Source organism: Engystomops pustulosus, chromosome 1 (assembly GCF_040894005.1).
Source record: "Engystomops pustulosus chromosome 1, aEngPut4.maternal, whole genome shotgun sequence".
NCBI lineage: Eukaryota > Metazoa > Chordata > Amphibia > Anura > Leptodactylidae > Engystomops > Engystomops pustulosus.
This window is the reverse complement of record NC_092411.1, coordinates 230,053,367-230,069,475: the sequence shown is the minus strand read 5'-3', so window position 1 is coordinate 230,069,475 and position 16,109 is coordinate 230,053,367. Positions and strand designations below refer to the sequence as shown.

The window sequence follows — 16,109 nt, the reverse complement described above, 5'->3', positions numbered from 1 at the left end:
ACGACCCACAAAATATACAAAAAAAAAGAAACCCCAAATTGACAATTTTCTTTTCCTCCATACATTAAAGAGTTAATGAAATCTCATCGAAAAGCTACAGATCCACTTAAATGAAGTATTTGTAAAGTGCATCTCATGTCGCAAAAAATAAGCCCTTATATGTCCAAATTGCCAAAAAAATAAAGATTGTATAGCCAATAAAAAGTGACAATGCATAATCTGCTCTGAATGGCGCAGCTTCCCTTCCATGCCCTGGGGTGTGCCCATACAGGAGGTTACCACCACATATGGGGTATTGTTATACGCGGGAGAGATTGGGGATCAAATTTTGAGGAGCGTTTTGGAATTTTATCCACTGAGAATTTGTACATTTTATGAAAAACACATTCATTTAGCCAAATAAAATGTAATTTCGAAATTGCATCCGATTTTGTTTTAACCCCTGTAAACCAATTAAAGGGTTAACAAACTTCATAAAAGTTGTTTTACGTACGTTGAGGGGTTTAGTTTCTATAATGGGGTAATTTATGGGGTTTTAATTTATTTAGGCATCTCAAAGTGACTTGAAACCTGATCAGGTCCCTCAGTAGCAGGATTTTGCTTTTTTTATGAAAATGTGAAAAATTGCACCTAACGTTCAAAGCCCCATAACATCTTACAAAAATAAGAGTATGCATAAAAAACCACGGAGGTATAAAGTAGACATTCGGTGAATATTTAGTTATTATGTTTTTTGGTGTTATGACTCATGTGTGGAAAAAGTAGAAAATTTAGAATTTCGAAAATTGCTAATTTTTCCAAATTTTCACCAAATATCTGATTTTCTCATAAATAAATGCAAAACATACCACCAAAATTTTTTAACTAACATGAAGTACAAAGTGTCACGAGAAAACAATTTCAAAATCACTTGTATATGTTAAAACGTTCCAAAGTTATAACCATTTATAGTGACACAGGGCAGATTTGAAAAAATGGGCCGTGTCAGGAAGGTGAAAAGTGGCTTCAGCGTTAAGGGGTTAATAATTTTAATAATTGGTTAAGTTTTTATTTTAATTATTATTGAGCCTTACATAGTGACATGAAAGTTCCCTCATATTCCAGGACTTCCTCCACTTTAGAGGCATAAAAGAATCCTTCAGTGAAGGGTTACATGATACACACAATTCTGCAATTAACTTAATGCATAACTAATCCTTCTAAGCTATTGTTTTTAATTTCAGAGATAATTAGAGCAGGTGTTAATAGTAGACTTTGTAATAGACCAGCTCTTAGAGAATGGAGGTAGCAGCTATGACTGATTAAAAAGGAACCGATCAGCAGAACTTTACTGGTTACACCAATACAAGTATGTTTTCAAGCACTTTAGCACTTATAAGTTCATGTTTCATGTTTCTTTTGGCCCAATGTGGTGTCATCTTCCAGAAAATCAACTTTGCTGTAAGTTAAATTAATACATTTGCAGTAAATTAAACTAATACATTTGCATATAAATTAGTTGTATAAAGTATAGAGGTGGAGTGTTTAGTACTGAGGTCTAAGAATGTCCTCTCTGTTGTATTTGACAGCCATGTGTCCAGGGACATTACAAACTGGCTCTCCTGAAGAGCAATCATTATTATATTATATATATTATTATTATATTATTATATTATAGCAATCATTGCAGAGGGGGCATTTAGAGGTTCTCCAATTACTATTGGTCTTGTTATATAGAGGTTTAAAGGTTCAGTACTGACAAGTCAATGTCAGCACACATCTGCTTCAGCCTCTGCCTGCAGCCTGTATTTGGCTGTAGCTGTTGCCAGCTGTTCAGGTGACCTCACTGTGCATATACACAGAGGTCAGTAGTGACAGGAGGCTGGCTGCACCAGATCACGGGAGAATAGCGAGTTTAGCTTGTTATTTATTTTTATACCTCCTGGGTTTTAAAAAGAGATTCAGAAAACCCCTTAAAGTACAGGCAGTTCCTGGGTTACATACAAGATAGGTTCTGCAGGTCTGTTCTTAAGCTGAGTTTGTATGTAAGTCGGAACTGTATACTTTATAATTGTAGCTCCAGGGAACATTTTTTGGGTCTCTGTAACAATTAGATTTTAAAAATGTTGGGTTGTCATAAGAACCAGAATTAACAATAAATCTTAATTACAGACAAGAAAACAAACTAATGGGAAAGGACTTGCTAAATACGTATGTTATATGGTTAGTAAACACTTTTAGTAAATGGTAAAGATTTTTGGATGCAATCTATTACCACAGACGCAGTCCTATTTATTCGATTAATTGGGGTAGACTTTTTATCTCTGCCAAAACTGGGGAGGGGTTGATCAGCTGGTTCAGGATTCTCCACTTGTTTATCTTAAGTCATACAGATTGCTAGAAGTTTTAAGTGCAAAAGAATCTGTATTCTCTTTCATGGATAGCTATATTCAGACAGATCTATTCATTATTGTTGCAATTATTATTATTATTATTATTATGATTATTTCATAAGCATATGGTCATCTCCTTTATACTGAAAATGTCATTTTTTTATTTGTAGCCTTTTCATCACATTATCACATTGTTTAGTGATACACTTTATAATGAGTTAACAGTAATTTAGTAAAGCTAATGTAAATCTTTTGTCAGATGTATTATTGCTTGCACTATATATACAGTCGTTTTGAACCATAGCATTGGTAAAATTGCTCAGAATGTGCACTAATCTAGCAAAGTTTACATGGATGCAATAAAAATTATATTTATCCAAAGAGTATTCAAAGTAATAGATATAAGCATATTAGCATCTATACAGCTGTCTTTGTTTTCTCTTGCTCAATAAGAGAGATGGTCAAATGGATTTATATAAATCTTTCCCAGAACCACAGTTTCACTGTTACATTAGAATATTCCATTCATTGGCACTTCTTTCTTGAGAAAAGAAGAGTATAGATGTGCCAGCATTCTGTTGGTAATTTATCAAACTCTTTTAGTCACTGTGAGTTAATTTTTGCAAAACTGCCTTGACACTTAAAAGTGTTTGATGAATCATCCCCTTAGAAAATTATTTGCAATCTGGAGAGGACCTTCAGAAAATATACAGCTTGAAAGTGTTTATTTATGGTAATCGAAATAGCAGCACTTCTCCGCATATGTTTAAAAGTCAACTAAAAGTCAATAAAAGAAATCCACATTAAATAATGTGGCAAAATTCATCTACTGTATAAACAGAGTTATCTATCTACAGTCATAAGACTAATTGCATGTAAAAAAAAACCTTTTATAGAGATTTGGGATACTCTACCACCCACAGGTCCTTATTGACCAGTGTTTTAGTGTCCCAATTTGTACATTAGTTTTCCCCTCTGTTTTTTTCCATGACTGCACATGTCCAATTGTCATCAGAGATGAGTCCAATGAACTTTATCTGACTCATCTCCAGGAAAGTATAAAAGTTTATATTATTTATATTAGCTACAGTGAGGTTGATTTTGTACACTAAACAATAGGACCACAAGGCCCAAATCACCCAGGCATGTTCTCTTTATCTTCTTTCACAACCAGCTTTTTCTTGACCTTTTCGACCATACATGTTCTTAATTCTTTACATTGTCACCTGTATGCTTTCCTTGAACAGCCGTTCGAGGGGGAATACTGCTGTGTGGGGTGTGTGAAAATTGCTCATCTGGAAGCCCAGATTCTGGATCTAAATGAGCAAGTTTCAAGGCTGCGAGCAATTGATAATATGGAACGAAGTTTGCTGCTCCTGGAGCACAAACTCTCTGGGGAAGATGGTTGTGGGGAGGGAAGTATGGAGGTGCAGAATGAGGGGGCAGCTAGTTGGGTAACATGTAGAAGGCGGGGTAGAGGGAAGAGTTGTAGAGAGTCTAGTCCTGATCTGGTGCACCCCAATAAGTTTGCCAGGCTGGTGGATGAGGGGGATATCAGCTCTGGGGTAGCAATGCTGCAGAAAGACATGGCCGCTAGCAACCAGGGGAATGTCTGCTCCAGTAAGAAGGGTAATGGGAGCAAAGGCAAAGTCAGACAGGTGCTGGTAGTGGGAGATTCCATTATTAGGGGAACACACAGGGCAATCTGTCACAAAGACCGTGCATACCGAACAGTGTGTTGTTTGCCGGGTGCTCGGGTTCGGCATGTTGCGGATCGGGTTGACGGATTACTGGGAGGGGCTGGTGAGGAACCAGCGGTCATGGTCCACATTGGCACTAATGACAAAGTAACAGGTAGGTGGAAGGTCCTTAAAAATGATTTCAGAGATTTAGGCCATAAGCTCAGGGCAAGGACCTCAAAGGTAATTTTCTCCGAAATACTGCCTGTACCACGTGCCACACCAGAAAGGCAGCGGGAGATCAAGGAGGTAAATAAGTGGCTCAAAAGTTGGTGCAGGAAGGAGGGGTTTGGGTTCATGGAGAACTGGGATGACTTTTCTGTGGGCTACAGGCTCTACAGTAGGGATGGGCTGCACCTCAATGGGGAGGGGGCCGCTGTTTTAGGGGAAAAAATGGCTAGAAGGTTGGAGGAGTGTTTAAACTAGAGACCTGGGGGGAGGGCAATTACACTTGTGCAGGGCAAATAGACGGTGTACATAGAGAGCTGGGAAGGGTCATAGTCCATGGGGGAGGAAGGGGGGCTGGAATGAGATTGGGGAATAAGGACAAAAGGAATAGGGACAGGGAAAACCATATAAAGTGTATGTACACAAATGCCAGAAGCCTCACAAACAAAATGGAGGAACTGGAACTCTTGATGTTGGAACGGAAATATGATATAGTGGGTATCAGCGAGACATGGCTGGACAGTAGCTATGACTGGGCTGTTACTATAGATGGTTATAGTCTTTTTAGAAAGGATCGTATAAATAAAAAAGGGGGAGGGGTTTGTTTATATGTGAATTCTTGCCTCAAGCCCGTCCTGCGAGATGACATCAGTAACGCAAATGTGGAGTCCCTATGGGTGGAGATAAGAGGAGGGAAAAAGAATAATAAAATATTACTAGGGGTTTGTTATAAGGCTCCAAATATAATGGAGGCAGCAGAGGAAATGCTGATAAGTGAAATGGATGCGGCTTCAAAGCATGGTGAAGTACTTATCATGGGGGACTTCAATTACCCAGATATTGACTGGGGGGCAGAAACCTGCAGGTCCTTCAAAGGTAGCAGGTTCTTGTCAACAACAAAAGACAATTACCTGTCGCAACTAGTCCTGGAGCCAACAAGAGGGGGGGCACTGCTGGACCTTATCCTTACCAACAGACCTGATAGGATATCAAAACTACAGGTTAGGGGGAACCTGGGGAATAGTGATCATAATATCATTGATTTTGTATTACGCTTTACTAAGAGCGTTAGTGAAGGGGCAACCAACACTCTAAACTTCAGGAGAGCAAATTTTCAGCAACTAAGGGAAGACCTTAAAGGCATAGACTGGGATAATGCTCTCAAGGACAAAAGCCCCCCCCAAAAATGGGACTTTTTCTCATATATTCTGAAAAAGTCCTGTGAGAAACACATACCTTATGGGAAAAAGCATAAAAGGAACAAGAAAAACCCTATGTGGCTAACTAGTCTTGTAAGGAAAGCAATAAGCGAGAAAGATAAAGCATTTAAGGTGCTAAAACGTGAAGGTAGTGATGAGGTATTACAGGATTATAGAGAGAAAAATAAATCCTGTAAAAAGCAGATAAAGGCCGCAAAAATAGAGACTGAGCGAAATATTGCCAGGGAGAGCAAAAATAATCCCAAATTATTTTTCAAGTATATAAATGATAAGAAACTAAAAACAGAGAGTGTGGGTCCCCTTAGAAATAACATGGGGGTCATGGTGGAAGGAGATGAGGAAAGGGCCAATCTACTGAATGTCGCCTTCTCAACTGTCTTTACCCAGGAAAATCCCCTGGTGGAAGACACAATGAGGAATAATGTTAATTCTTTTTATAATGTCAACAGTTTAACCCAGGAAGAGGTACGGCGCCGCCTCGCAACCACTAAGATAGATAAATCACCGGGGCCAGATGGCATACACCCCCGGGTTCTGCATGAATTATGTACCGTGATAGACAGACCGTTATTTTTAATATTTGAAGATTCACTGAGGACTGGTTATGTTCCACAGGAATGGCGCATAGCAAATGTGGTACCAATATACAAAAAAGGATCAAATAGCGATCCTGGAAACTACAGACCCGTCAGCATGGGTTTATGAGAGATCGGTCCTGTCAGACTAATCTGATTGGTTTCTACGAGGAGGTAAGTTCAAGACTGGATCTGGGGGACGCTGTGGATGTTGTATATCTGGACTTCTCAAAGGCATTTGACACCGTGCCACATAAAAGGTTGGTATACAAAATGAGACTGCTGGGAATAGGAGAAAATCTGTGTATCTGGGTAAGTAATTGGCTTAGTGATAGAAAACAGAGGGTGGTCATTAATGGCACATTCTCAGATTGGGTTGATGTTACCAGTGGAGTGCCACAGGGGTCAGTATTGGGGCCACTTCTTTTTAATATTTTTATTAATGACCTTGTAGTGGGTTTACACAGTCAAGTTTCAATATTTGCAGATGATACTAAGCTGTGTAAAGTAATAAATACTGAGGTCGATAGTTTAGCATTACAGAGGGATTTGTGGAAGCTTGAGGGATGGGCAGAGAAATGGTTGATGAGGTTTAATGTAGATAAATGTAAAGTTATGCACTTGGGCCATGGAAACAAAAAGTATAATTATGTTCTAAACGGTCAATTACTTAGTAAAACTGAAGCTGAAAAGGACTTGGGCGTATTGGTGGATGGTAAACTTAATTTTAGTGACCAGAGCCAGGCGGCTGCTGCTAAAGCAAATAAAATAATGGGATGTATCAAGAGAGGAATAGATTCTCATGATAAAGACATAGTTTTGCCCTTATACAAATCCCTGGTCAGACCACACATGGAATATTGTGTACAGTTTTGGGCACCAGTGTATAAAAAGGATATAATAGAGCTGGAACGGGTGCAAAGGAGAGCAACCAGGATTATTAGGGGAATGGGGGGATTAGAATACACTGACAGATTACAAAATTTGGGATTATTCAGTTTAGAAAAAAGACGACTGAGGGGAGACCTCATTACAATGTACAAATACCTGAACGGACAGTACAAGGATCTCTCCAAAGATCTTTTTATACCTAGGCCTGTGACCAGGACAAGGGGACATCCTCTACGCCTAGAGGAGAGGCGATTCTACCATCACCATAGACAAAGGTTCTTTACTGTAAGAGCAGTGAGACTATGGAACTCTCTGCCGCAGGAGGTTGTTATGGCCGACTCTATGTACATGTTCAAGAGAGGCCTGGATGACTTTCTGGAGAGAAAAAATATCACGGGTTATGGGGATAAAACATTTATTTAATTCTTGAAGGTTGGACTTGATGGACTTGCGTCTCCTTCCAGCCTTATATACTATGATACTATGATAACATCAGAAACCTGTAAATTTTCATTGTCATCTCTCTATGACTGATCCTTCAGCAGCCAATCAAGCAGCTTTCAGCTGCTTAGCAACCACAGACATGTTCTCTGTAGGTATGCCAGTGATAGGCTCTTGCTGGACACATGACTCTGCAGCACAGGAGCAGAGTCACGTGTCTAGACATCATTACACATAGGAAACAGAGCTATGGAGAGCTTGCTGCTCATCATAGGGTCAGTCAGATAGGCGGGGACTTCTCAAAAACCAGCAATTACCCTTTTAAGAGCACTAAGGTGTATAGAGGAGAATGCTGTAGTTAAGAACAGGTGCAAATTTGAAATAATTGGCCTTTTTAGAATTATACAGCAATACTTGGGAAGACCAGACAGGAGTATAATCATTTACTGCATCATCCAGGGAGATCTTTAAGGTCCTGTCTCTTTATAGTTTCCAGCTCCAGAAAAATCATAAATCCCCATCAATTATACCTAGATTGTAAAGGTGCTCCTGTCAGTGAATAGCATCCAGTAATACCTTAATTATTAAGTTGTTCCTGTCAATGAATACCATACAGTAATACCTAGATCAAATGTTTATATGCTGTTTTATGTGTCATAATTTTATTAATCGGTAACTGATAATGTTCATTAAGTTCTGCAGTATGTTTATCATAGGGATCATTTTTTGCTTACTACACAGCCAAACAATCGAGCTGTATCCACAATAAAGAGAGGGAGAAGGGATATATGTATTTATTCCTCTCGGGTAAGTTGGGTACTCCACTATGAAGGTCAAGAGAGGGGTTAATGTGATGACAATGAGGACAAGCATTAATGTCTTGGTTGCAGTATCCGAAGGGAAGACAGGCAGCCTTGTACCTTCGAAGGCAGTGGTAGAGGCTTAAACAACCGAAGCAGCAAAGGGAGCAACAATTGTTTCCATGTCTTTTGCGTGGCGTATCATCCACTGCAGCACATGTTTTGTTTGCCGGGGCCTAGTCATACACGTGGTGCTTAGATCATTGCTCAATTCAGGGACTGGTGGCACAATGTGTAAATGACACATGTTTTGTCTTCAGTACACCGCCTGAAAAAATGCCAAGCCAGGGAAATTCTCTGGGCTGACCTTTGTGTGCTCATCACTGGTCATGGCTATAGGCTGCCCGATGTGCCTCTGTAACTTTCTGCAACTGGCTACCTAGGGCTTTGTGGCCATCGCTTCTTTTGCCGAACTCTTATTGCCTTTGAGCCATATTGGGTCTATAATATCATCCCTCATATATTCTTCCAAAAAACCCTCATTGCTACCCTCTTGTGGCTGTCTTCACATTTCAGAAAGCATGGACTTTGGTTTCATCATCATTATGGTAGATGTCCTGCGAAGGTCTGTTGTTCATACCCTTTTCCTCCAACACAATTTGTTGGGCATCTTGAAACTCTATGTCTGCAACAGGGCAGGTGGATGGTCTCTGGAATCCCAGCTAGCAGAGTTATCATAGAGCCTTAGTGACTGCTCATTTACCTGTGGCTGAGACATCATTGCTGTTTTGAATGGTGGTAAGGTAGAAGGCTTATGGCAACTTGAGGCACTCTTTGTGATGAACAATTCCTTAAATTAACTTGACAATGCCCACTATGGTAATACAGACACAGTACAGTAAAAGGGCATTTATTTAAAACTTTTCACTGCCTTTCACTGTCATTCTAGCCGCCTCCTTTCCCAATAATGGTGTTGGTTGGGTCCACACATCACTACCCATAAAGTCCTGTAGCAGAGCGACATTCTATTATTATTATCACTATTATCTATTTATTCTATGTTATAATTTTAAGTATTTTCCCTGGCCTATTGTGTACAGGGAAACCACCCTGTTATTCAAATCCTTTTTAAAGGGGTTGTTTCTCGGGTCAAAATACATCCCAAAGTCCAGGTCCCAATCTGAATTTTTCTGCTAAATTTGGATGATCCTGTCAAACCTGAATTTTGACCTACCTGCTCATCTCTATTAAAGACACCATATTTGGGTTATGTGACACTACACATACCAAAGAACTTTAGCCTTTCTAAGGGCTGATATAAAAACCCCAGAAATATTAAATATTTTTTTGCAGAACTAGAGATGTCTTGCAGCACATAATTTCCTTTGATCAATTAAAACACATGCAGTCATGACTTTTTTTAGAATACAGACAGTCCCCGACTTACGGCGTTCCGAGTTACGGACAACTCGGGGCACTCGGAACGCCGTGCATGCGCAGTCCACTTCCTGGTTTCGCTGCTTGACATGCCGCGCGTCCTCATTGGGCGGGCGGGTGATGACGGGGTTCCGTGGGCGGAGCTGAAGACTGGTGCCGCCATGGAGCGTCCTCATTGGGCGGGCGGGTAGGTGATGACGGGGTTCCGTGGGCGGAGCTGAAGACTGGTGCCGCCATGGAGCGTCCTCATTGGGCGGGCGGGTGATGACGGGGTTCCGTGGGCGGAGCTAAAGACTGGTGCCGCCATGGAGCAAAATGGAGGTGACGGGTGACGGTGACATGCTGATGTATACTGTAAGTAATTGCCGGCAGTATCGCAGGGTACAGGTAACTAAGGAAGCGTTCGCTGGTGCGATCTCATGCTTCCTCAGTTACCAGCCAGTGCACTAAAAGAACTGCAAGCCGGAGATTGCAGGTAACTAAGGAAGCGTGAGATCGCACCAGCGAACGCTTCCTTAGTTACCAGCCATCCGTGGACTGTACTAAATGCAGCAATTTACATATTTGGGCAGCAACAGCTATTCTGTACAGAAGTGCATGAAGAAGTACAATCCGCTAGTATCAGAGGTGTGGTTATGGATGTGAACTCACGATTTAACCCCTCCTTTTACTCACAACCTCCAATACCAGCAGATTGTACTTCTTCATATGCACACTTGCAGAGGACATTTATTTGGTGACTATTTTAGCCCCTGCTGTTCATGATGACAGGTAATTAATGACACATACACTAGTGAGATCTCGTGAGATCTCAAAATCACTTGTCCTTGGTTTTGAATAACAGTTACAGCTGCATCATTCTTGACTAGCCTCTGCATCAAGTAGCCTGCCATCTCTTCTTAGAGCGCCCAGACTTACAGCACAGTATTCTACAGTCCTTCTACAGTGCCCAGGCATACAGTACTTCATTGAATACTACCTCAGTGGCTAGTGTTTCTTCCTCGGTAGAATAAAGCTTTGCTAAGTGGTTACAGAACAATCACTCCAGGGAGCCTGGAGGTGACAGCTTCTTCCACATTAAGGGTTACAGTACAGTACTGCATATTTTTTACCCTGCAACAATGCCTCCTAAACAAAAATCTGATGGAAATGATGGTGATACATCGAAAAAAAGAAAAGCCATCACAATGGAAAATAAAGTAGAAATAATAAAGAGATCAGAGAGAGGTGAAACTCCATCATCCATTGGCAGAGAGCTTGGTTACAGCCGGTCTACAATTGGAACTATTTTAAAATCTAAAGCCAGAATAATGGAGCATGTGAAAGGCCATTCTCCAATGAATGCTACGATCATTACCAAGCAACGAAGTGGCATAATTATAGAAATGGAACGGCTGTTGATAATTTGGATAGAAGACCAAAATCAGCGTAATATGCCTATTAGTCTTTCCTTAGTGCAAGAAAAAGCACGAAGCCTGTACAATGATTTAAAAGAGACTCGTACGGAAGGTGAAGATTGCAGTGAAGATTTTGTTGCAAGTAAGGGCTGGTTCAATCGCTTTAAAGAAAGAGCTCATTTGCATAATATTAAAGTTCAAGGTGGAGCAGCAAGTGCCAATATAAGTGCTGCAAGTGATTTTCCCAAGATATTGGAAGATATTATTGATGAAGGAGGTTATTTACCAGACCAAGTTTTTAATGTAGATGAAACTGGATTGTTTTGGAAAAAAATGCCCGACAGAACCTACATTTCTAAAGAGGAAAAAAGTGCTCCAGGACATAAGGCATCAAAGGACAGGCTGACTTTATTACTTGGGGGTAATGCATCTGGGGATTTAAAGCTCAAGCCTTTGCTAGTGTATCACTCCCTAAATCCCAGGGCACTGCGTAATGTCACTAAAGCATCTCTTCCAGTTATTTGGAGAGCAAATTCAAAGGCCTGGGTTACAGGAGCAATTTTTGAAGATTGGTTTTTGAACCATTTTGCTCCTGCTGTTAAACACTATTGCTTGGGTAAAAACATTCCATTCAAGATTCTCCTTCTCCTTGACAATGCCCCTGGACATCCAAATACTTTAGATGACATGCACCCAAATGTAAAGGTGGTATTTCTACCCCCCAACACCACATCAATAATTCAACCAATGGACCAAGGAGTCATAGCCTCCTTTAAGGCCTACTATTTGAGAAGGACATTCTCTCAAGCTGTCAGGGTTACCCAAAACAACGAGATAACCTTAAAGGAGTTCTGGAAGAATTATAACATTTCAGATGCCATTAAAAATATTGCGGATTCTTGGGATGAAGTGAAAGAGACAAATATGAGAGGAGTTTGGAACAAGTTGTGCCCCCAATTCACACAGGAATTTCTGGGTTTCACAGATGATGAAATCGCTGAAACTATGAAAGCTGTGGTTGCTATTGGAAATAATCTCCAGTTGAACATCAGTGAAAATGATGTTGTAGAGTTACTTGCCTCCCATGGCAAAGAACTATCAAACGAAGATCTTATGGAACTAGAGCAACAGAGCTTGGCATTTACTGAGGAAAACCAGGAAATGGAAACTCCAAACCCCAAAAAGTTTTCTAAAAAAGAACTAGCCAATGCTTTTAGTCTCATTGAAGCAGGCATGGCAAAGTTAGAGGAACAAGATCCTGATACAGAGAGGTTCAATAAAGTTTACCGTACAGTTACCGAAGGCCTGAGATGTTACAAGGCTATTTATGATGAGAAAAAGAAAAGCTCAGTGCAAACTTCCCTTGATGCCTACTTCAAGAAACCGACTCCAGCAGCAGAATCGGACTCTGACTCCCAGATACCAATCCCATCCTCTCCAAGTCCAACATCTTCTATCATGGTTGTTTAAGGTTGTACTTTATGGTTCATATGTATTTGAAAATGTTTAAGCGTTTGCATACCCAGTGTTAAAAAAAAAATAAAAAAAAACATTGTTAAGACAAACTTGTCCAAGTTGCATTTAATTTCTACCATGCAAATTTTGTCTTGGTTTTGGTTTGTATTTTGCAATCTTATAGCCACTGAGGTTTCATCTCACTTTCTGACACAACAAAAAGTCAGTCTCCATACCCCTAGGGTAAGAGAAAGTTGTCAAAGGTTATCAAAATTTGAAAAATCCTATTGTTACAGTGACAGAAAGTGAAATAAAATCATCAAGGGCATCAAAACCAACTTGACAGGGTTCTTCATAGTATCCTATGCCATACAAAACAAAAAAAATTGTCAGGAGTTACTGTACATTACAAAATATACCAGTTCCGACTTACATACAAATTCAACTTAAGTACAACCCTCCAGTCCCTATCTTGTACGTAACCCGGGGACTGCCTGTATAAGACATGCGTATTGTAGATCAAGAGTGATTAAAAGAGAGTGATTAAGTGATCAAGTGATTAGCAAACAGCTATTAGACACATACATAAAATGTGATGGAAGATTGTGTATAAAAATGTTAACACTGGGGTCCTTTTTCGTTTTTTCGCCCCACCTTTAAAAATTTATAACTTTTTTTTTCCATTTAAAAAACTATTTTAAAGGGCTTGTTTTATGCATAATAAATTTCACTTCATAGTGACGTTATTTAAAATTCCATTCCATGGAAAGTCTAAAAAAAATCTAAAATCTAAATGCTGTGAAAATGTTGAAAAAATGCATTTGCACCATTTACTTGTGAGCGTGGATTTTAAGGCTTTCACTGTGTGCCCCAAATAACATGTCTACTTTATTCTTTGATTTGGTGTGTGTGATCATAGGATACCAAATTTTAATAGGTTTTATAATGTTTTCATACATTTACACAAATTAAAACCTCCTGTACAAAAATAAATTCTTCTTTTTGCCATCTTCTGGCACTAATAACTTTTTCATTCTTTGGTATATGGAGCTGTGTGCAGTGTGATTTTGTGCGACTTTTGATGATGTTATCAATGTTCCCATTTTAAGGACAGGTAAAAGCCATGAATAATCGTTGTCATATTTAGATAGATCAGACATTTTGGGACATTGCGATACCTTTAGGATTTTTCTAGGGAAAGAGGGGTGATTTAAATTTTTAGGATTCCTTAATACATTTTTTTTTTAAATGTGAAAATTGCTCATTGTAATGAATGGGTTAAAACCAGACAGCCTTGCGTCATTGTAAGACCCGAGGCTGTCATGGCATCCAATCGCCTCCCCCCTATTACCTAACAAGGGGTGGCGATGGAATCCAAGACGGCTCCTGGATTTAAATGCCGCTGGCAGCTTTGTCCGAGGTATTTGCATGGTTAACACCTGCGATTGGTGCCAGCACTGATCGCGGTTGTTACTGGTGGGTGTTTCCTGAAATATGCATCCCGTGAACCCTCTCCATACACCCGTAGGCAACATGCGATGTACATTTACATCACATGTTGGTAAGGGGTTAAAGTTCAAAACTGAAAACATTGATCCCTCTGTTTCCGACACCCATTGACACCCTGACACTTTCTGAATCATTATTGTTGCATCCATTATGGACTTTAGTGGGCAACTTATATAGTTACAGGGGCACCTGTACCTAATTTTTTTTTGCTTCTTTTTGTTTTGCTTTTTTGCAACTGTTTTGGGTCAGAGGGGAATTTGCACCTGTATTTGCACCTAAGACAACCTCCTTTCAAAGTTTGCCATGGTCACTTTTTCTGCAGTTTTTCCTGAGTTACCACCTCATAATTTTGCACAAAAATATTCCAGTCCACACTAGCCATAGAAAATAGATTAGTGAGTTTTCTACAACTACCGTATATACTCGAGTATAAGCCGACCCGAGTATTAGCCAAGACCCCTAATTTTAACACAAAAACTGGAAAAACCTATTGACTCAAGTATAAGCCAAGGGTGGGAAATGCATTGGTCACAGCTCCAGTATATAGCCTGCCAGCCCCCTGTAGTATATAGCCAGCCAGCCCCCTGTAGTATATAACCTGCCAGCCGCTGCAACATCACAGAGTGTGCTGGCCGGGCCGTAAACACGGAGCTGTCGAGAACCCGCCCGGAACAAAGAGATAGAACAGGAGCTGCTCGGGCCATTGGAATGGTGAGTTTATTTTTTATATACCCGAGTATAAGCCGAGTGGGGAATTTTCAGCACAAAAATTGTGCTGAAAAACTCGGCTTATACTCGAGTACATACAGTACTTAACAAAAAGTCACAATTTTGCTAAATAAGCTTAACTTCTCAAATGCCAGAAGTATGAAACAATAAATAATAAAACAATTTTTTTAAAATTCAGATTTAACTTTGGCCATTAGAGGCTTTTCCACATTGATTTCCTAAAATTATAAAATGATATGGCTTTGGGATAAAATTTAGAAATGTATTTTGAATACTATTGAGCACAAATAATTAAACAATATCCTTTTGTTTATTTTAAAAATATATCTACAGTATACTGAGTGAAAAATTATATCCATTATTTAAAGGTTTTCCTCTTTTCTCATTTAACAGAAAGTGCTAACTTTACATATTTTAAGTTCCATTTGGGATTCCCTGCATTTGAAAACATTAGTATAGAAATTATTCATCCTGAGTTTCATGTAGGTTGAGACCAAATAAATTAATTCTGACTATAAGGCTTCAAGTTCAATCATAGTATAAATGTACTTAATAATCCCTTAACGACCTGGCCCTTTTTTGTTTTTTCATTTCCATTTTTCACTCCCCACCTTCAGAAATCTATAACTTTTTTATATTTTTACACACTCTGTAATGGCTTGTTTTCTGCATAACAAATTGCACTTCGTAGTGATGGTATTGAATATTCTATGCCATGTACTGGGATATAGGAAATAAATTCCAAATGCAGTGAAAATGTAGTGAAATGGTGAAAAAACGAATTTGCATAATTTTTATTGGTGGATGCTTTTGATCCCTTTTTATCAAATCTTTTATATTTTTCAATTGGCAAAAAGTGCCATTTTCGACTTTGGGTGCTATTTTCCGTTATGGGGTTAAATGCAGCGATACCTAATGTGTTTATAACGAAGGCAGCGTGCCGAAACGTGCGTCGGGGTTTCCATCCATCTTGGAGGCTGTGTATTCTTGGTGCCTAGGTAATTGCTAGATTGGATCTCATTTTGCTCCTTTCCTTGCTAAAGTTTTCCTTTTGGAGCTTTCAATTATCTTACAATATGTGAAGGCTGCTCCCACATGCTGAAGCATCAGACTTTAAGGATCAATTCTCCTGCAGTAATTTCAGGGAACTTGTTCCCTTCATCAGACATGCCCATATGGAAATATCACATTTTACCTGCAACAACTTGTAATGTCTGAGCTTGTTTTTCCCAAATGCATGGACACTCACAACATAAGTCACATTTCCCAAACTCAAAACACACAGGGTGAGTGTGTTGTACCTTAATTACTTTGTAAATGAACATTTTTCTTATTTTAGTTTTATACAGTACAGGCAGTCCCTGGGTTACATACAA

At 39.5% G+C, this 16,109-nt stretch overlaps 1 protein-coding gene across 1 annotated transcript; it reads left to right on the top strand.

Moving 5' to 3' along the window:
* The first annotated feature begins 10,764 nt into the window (after positions 1 to 10,764).
* On the top strand, positions 10,765 to 12,510 carry LOC140124207 (tigger transposable element-derived protein 1-like). Its single transcript, XM_072144400.1, has one exon. The coding sequence runs from the start codon at positions 10,765 to 10,767 to the stop codon at positions 12,508 to 12,510; it is 1,746 nt and encodes a 581-aa protein (XP_072000501.1).
* The last annotated feature ends 3,599 nt before the right edge of the window (positions 12,511 to 16,109 follow it).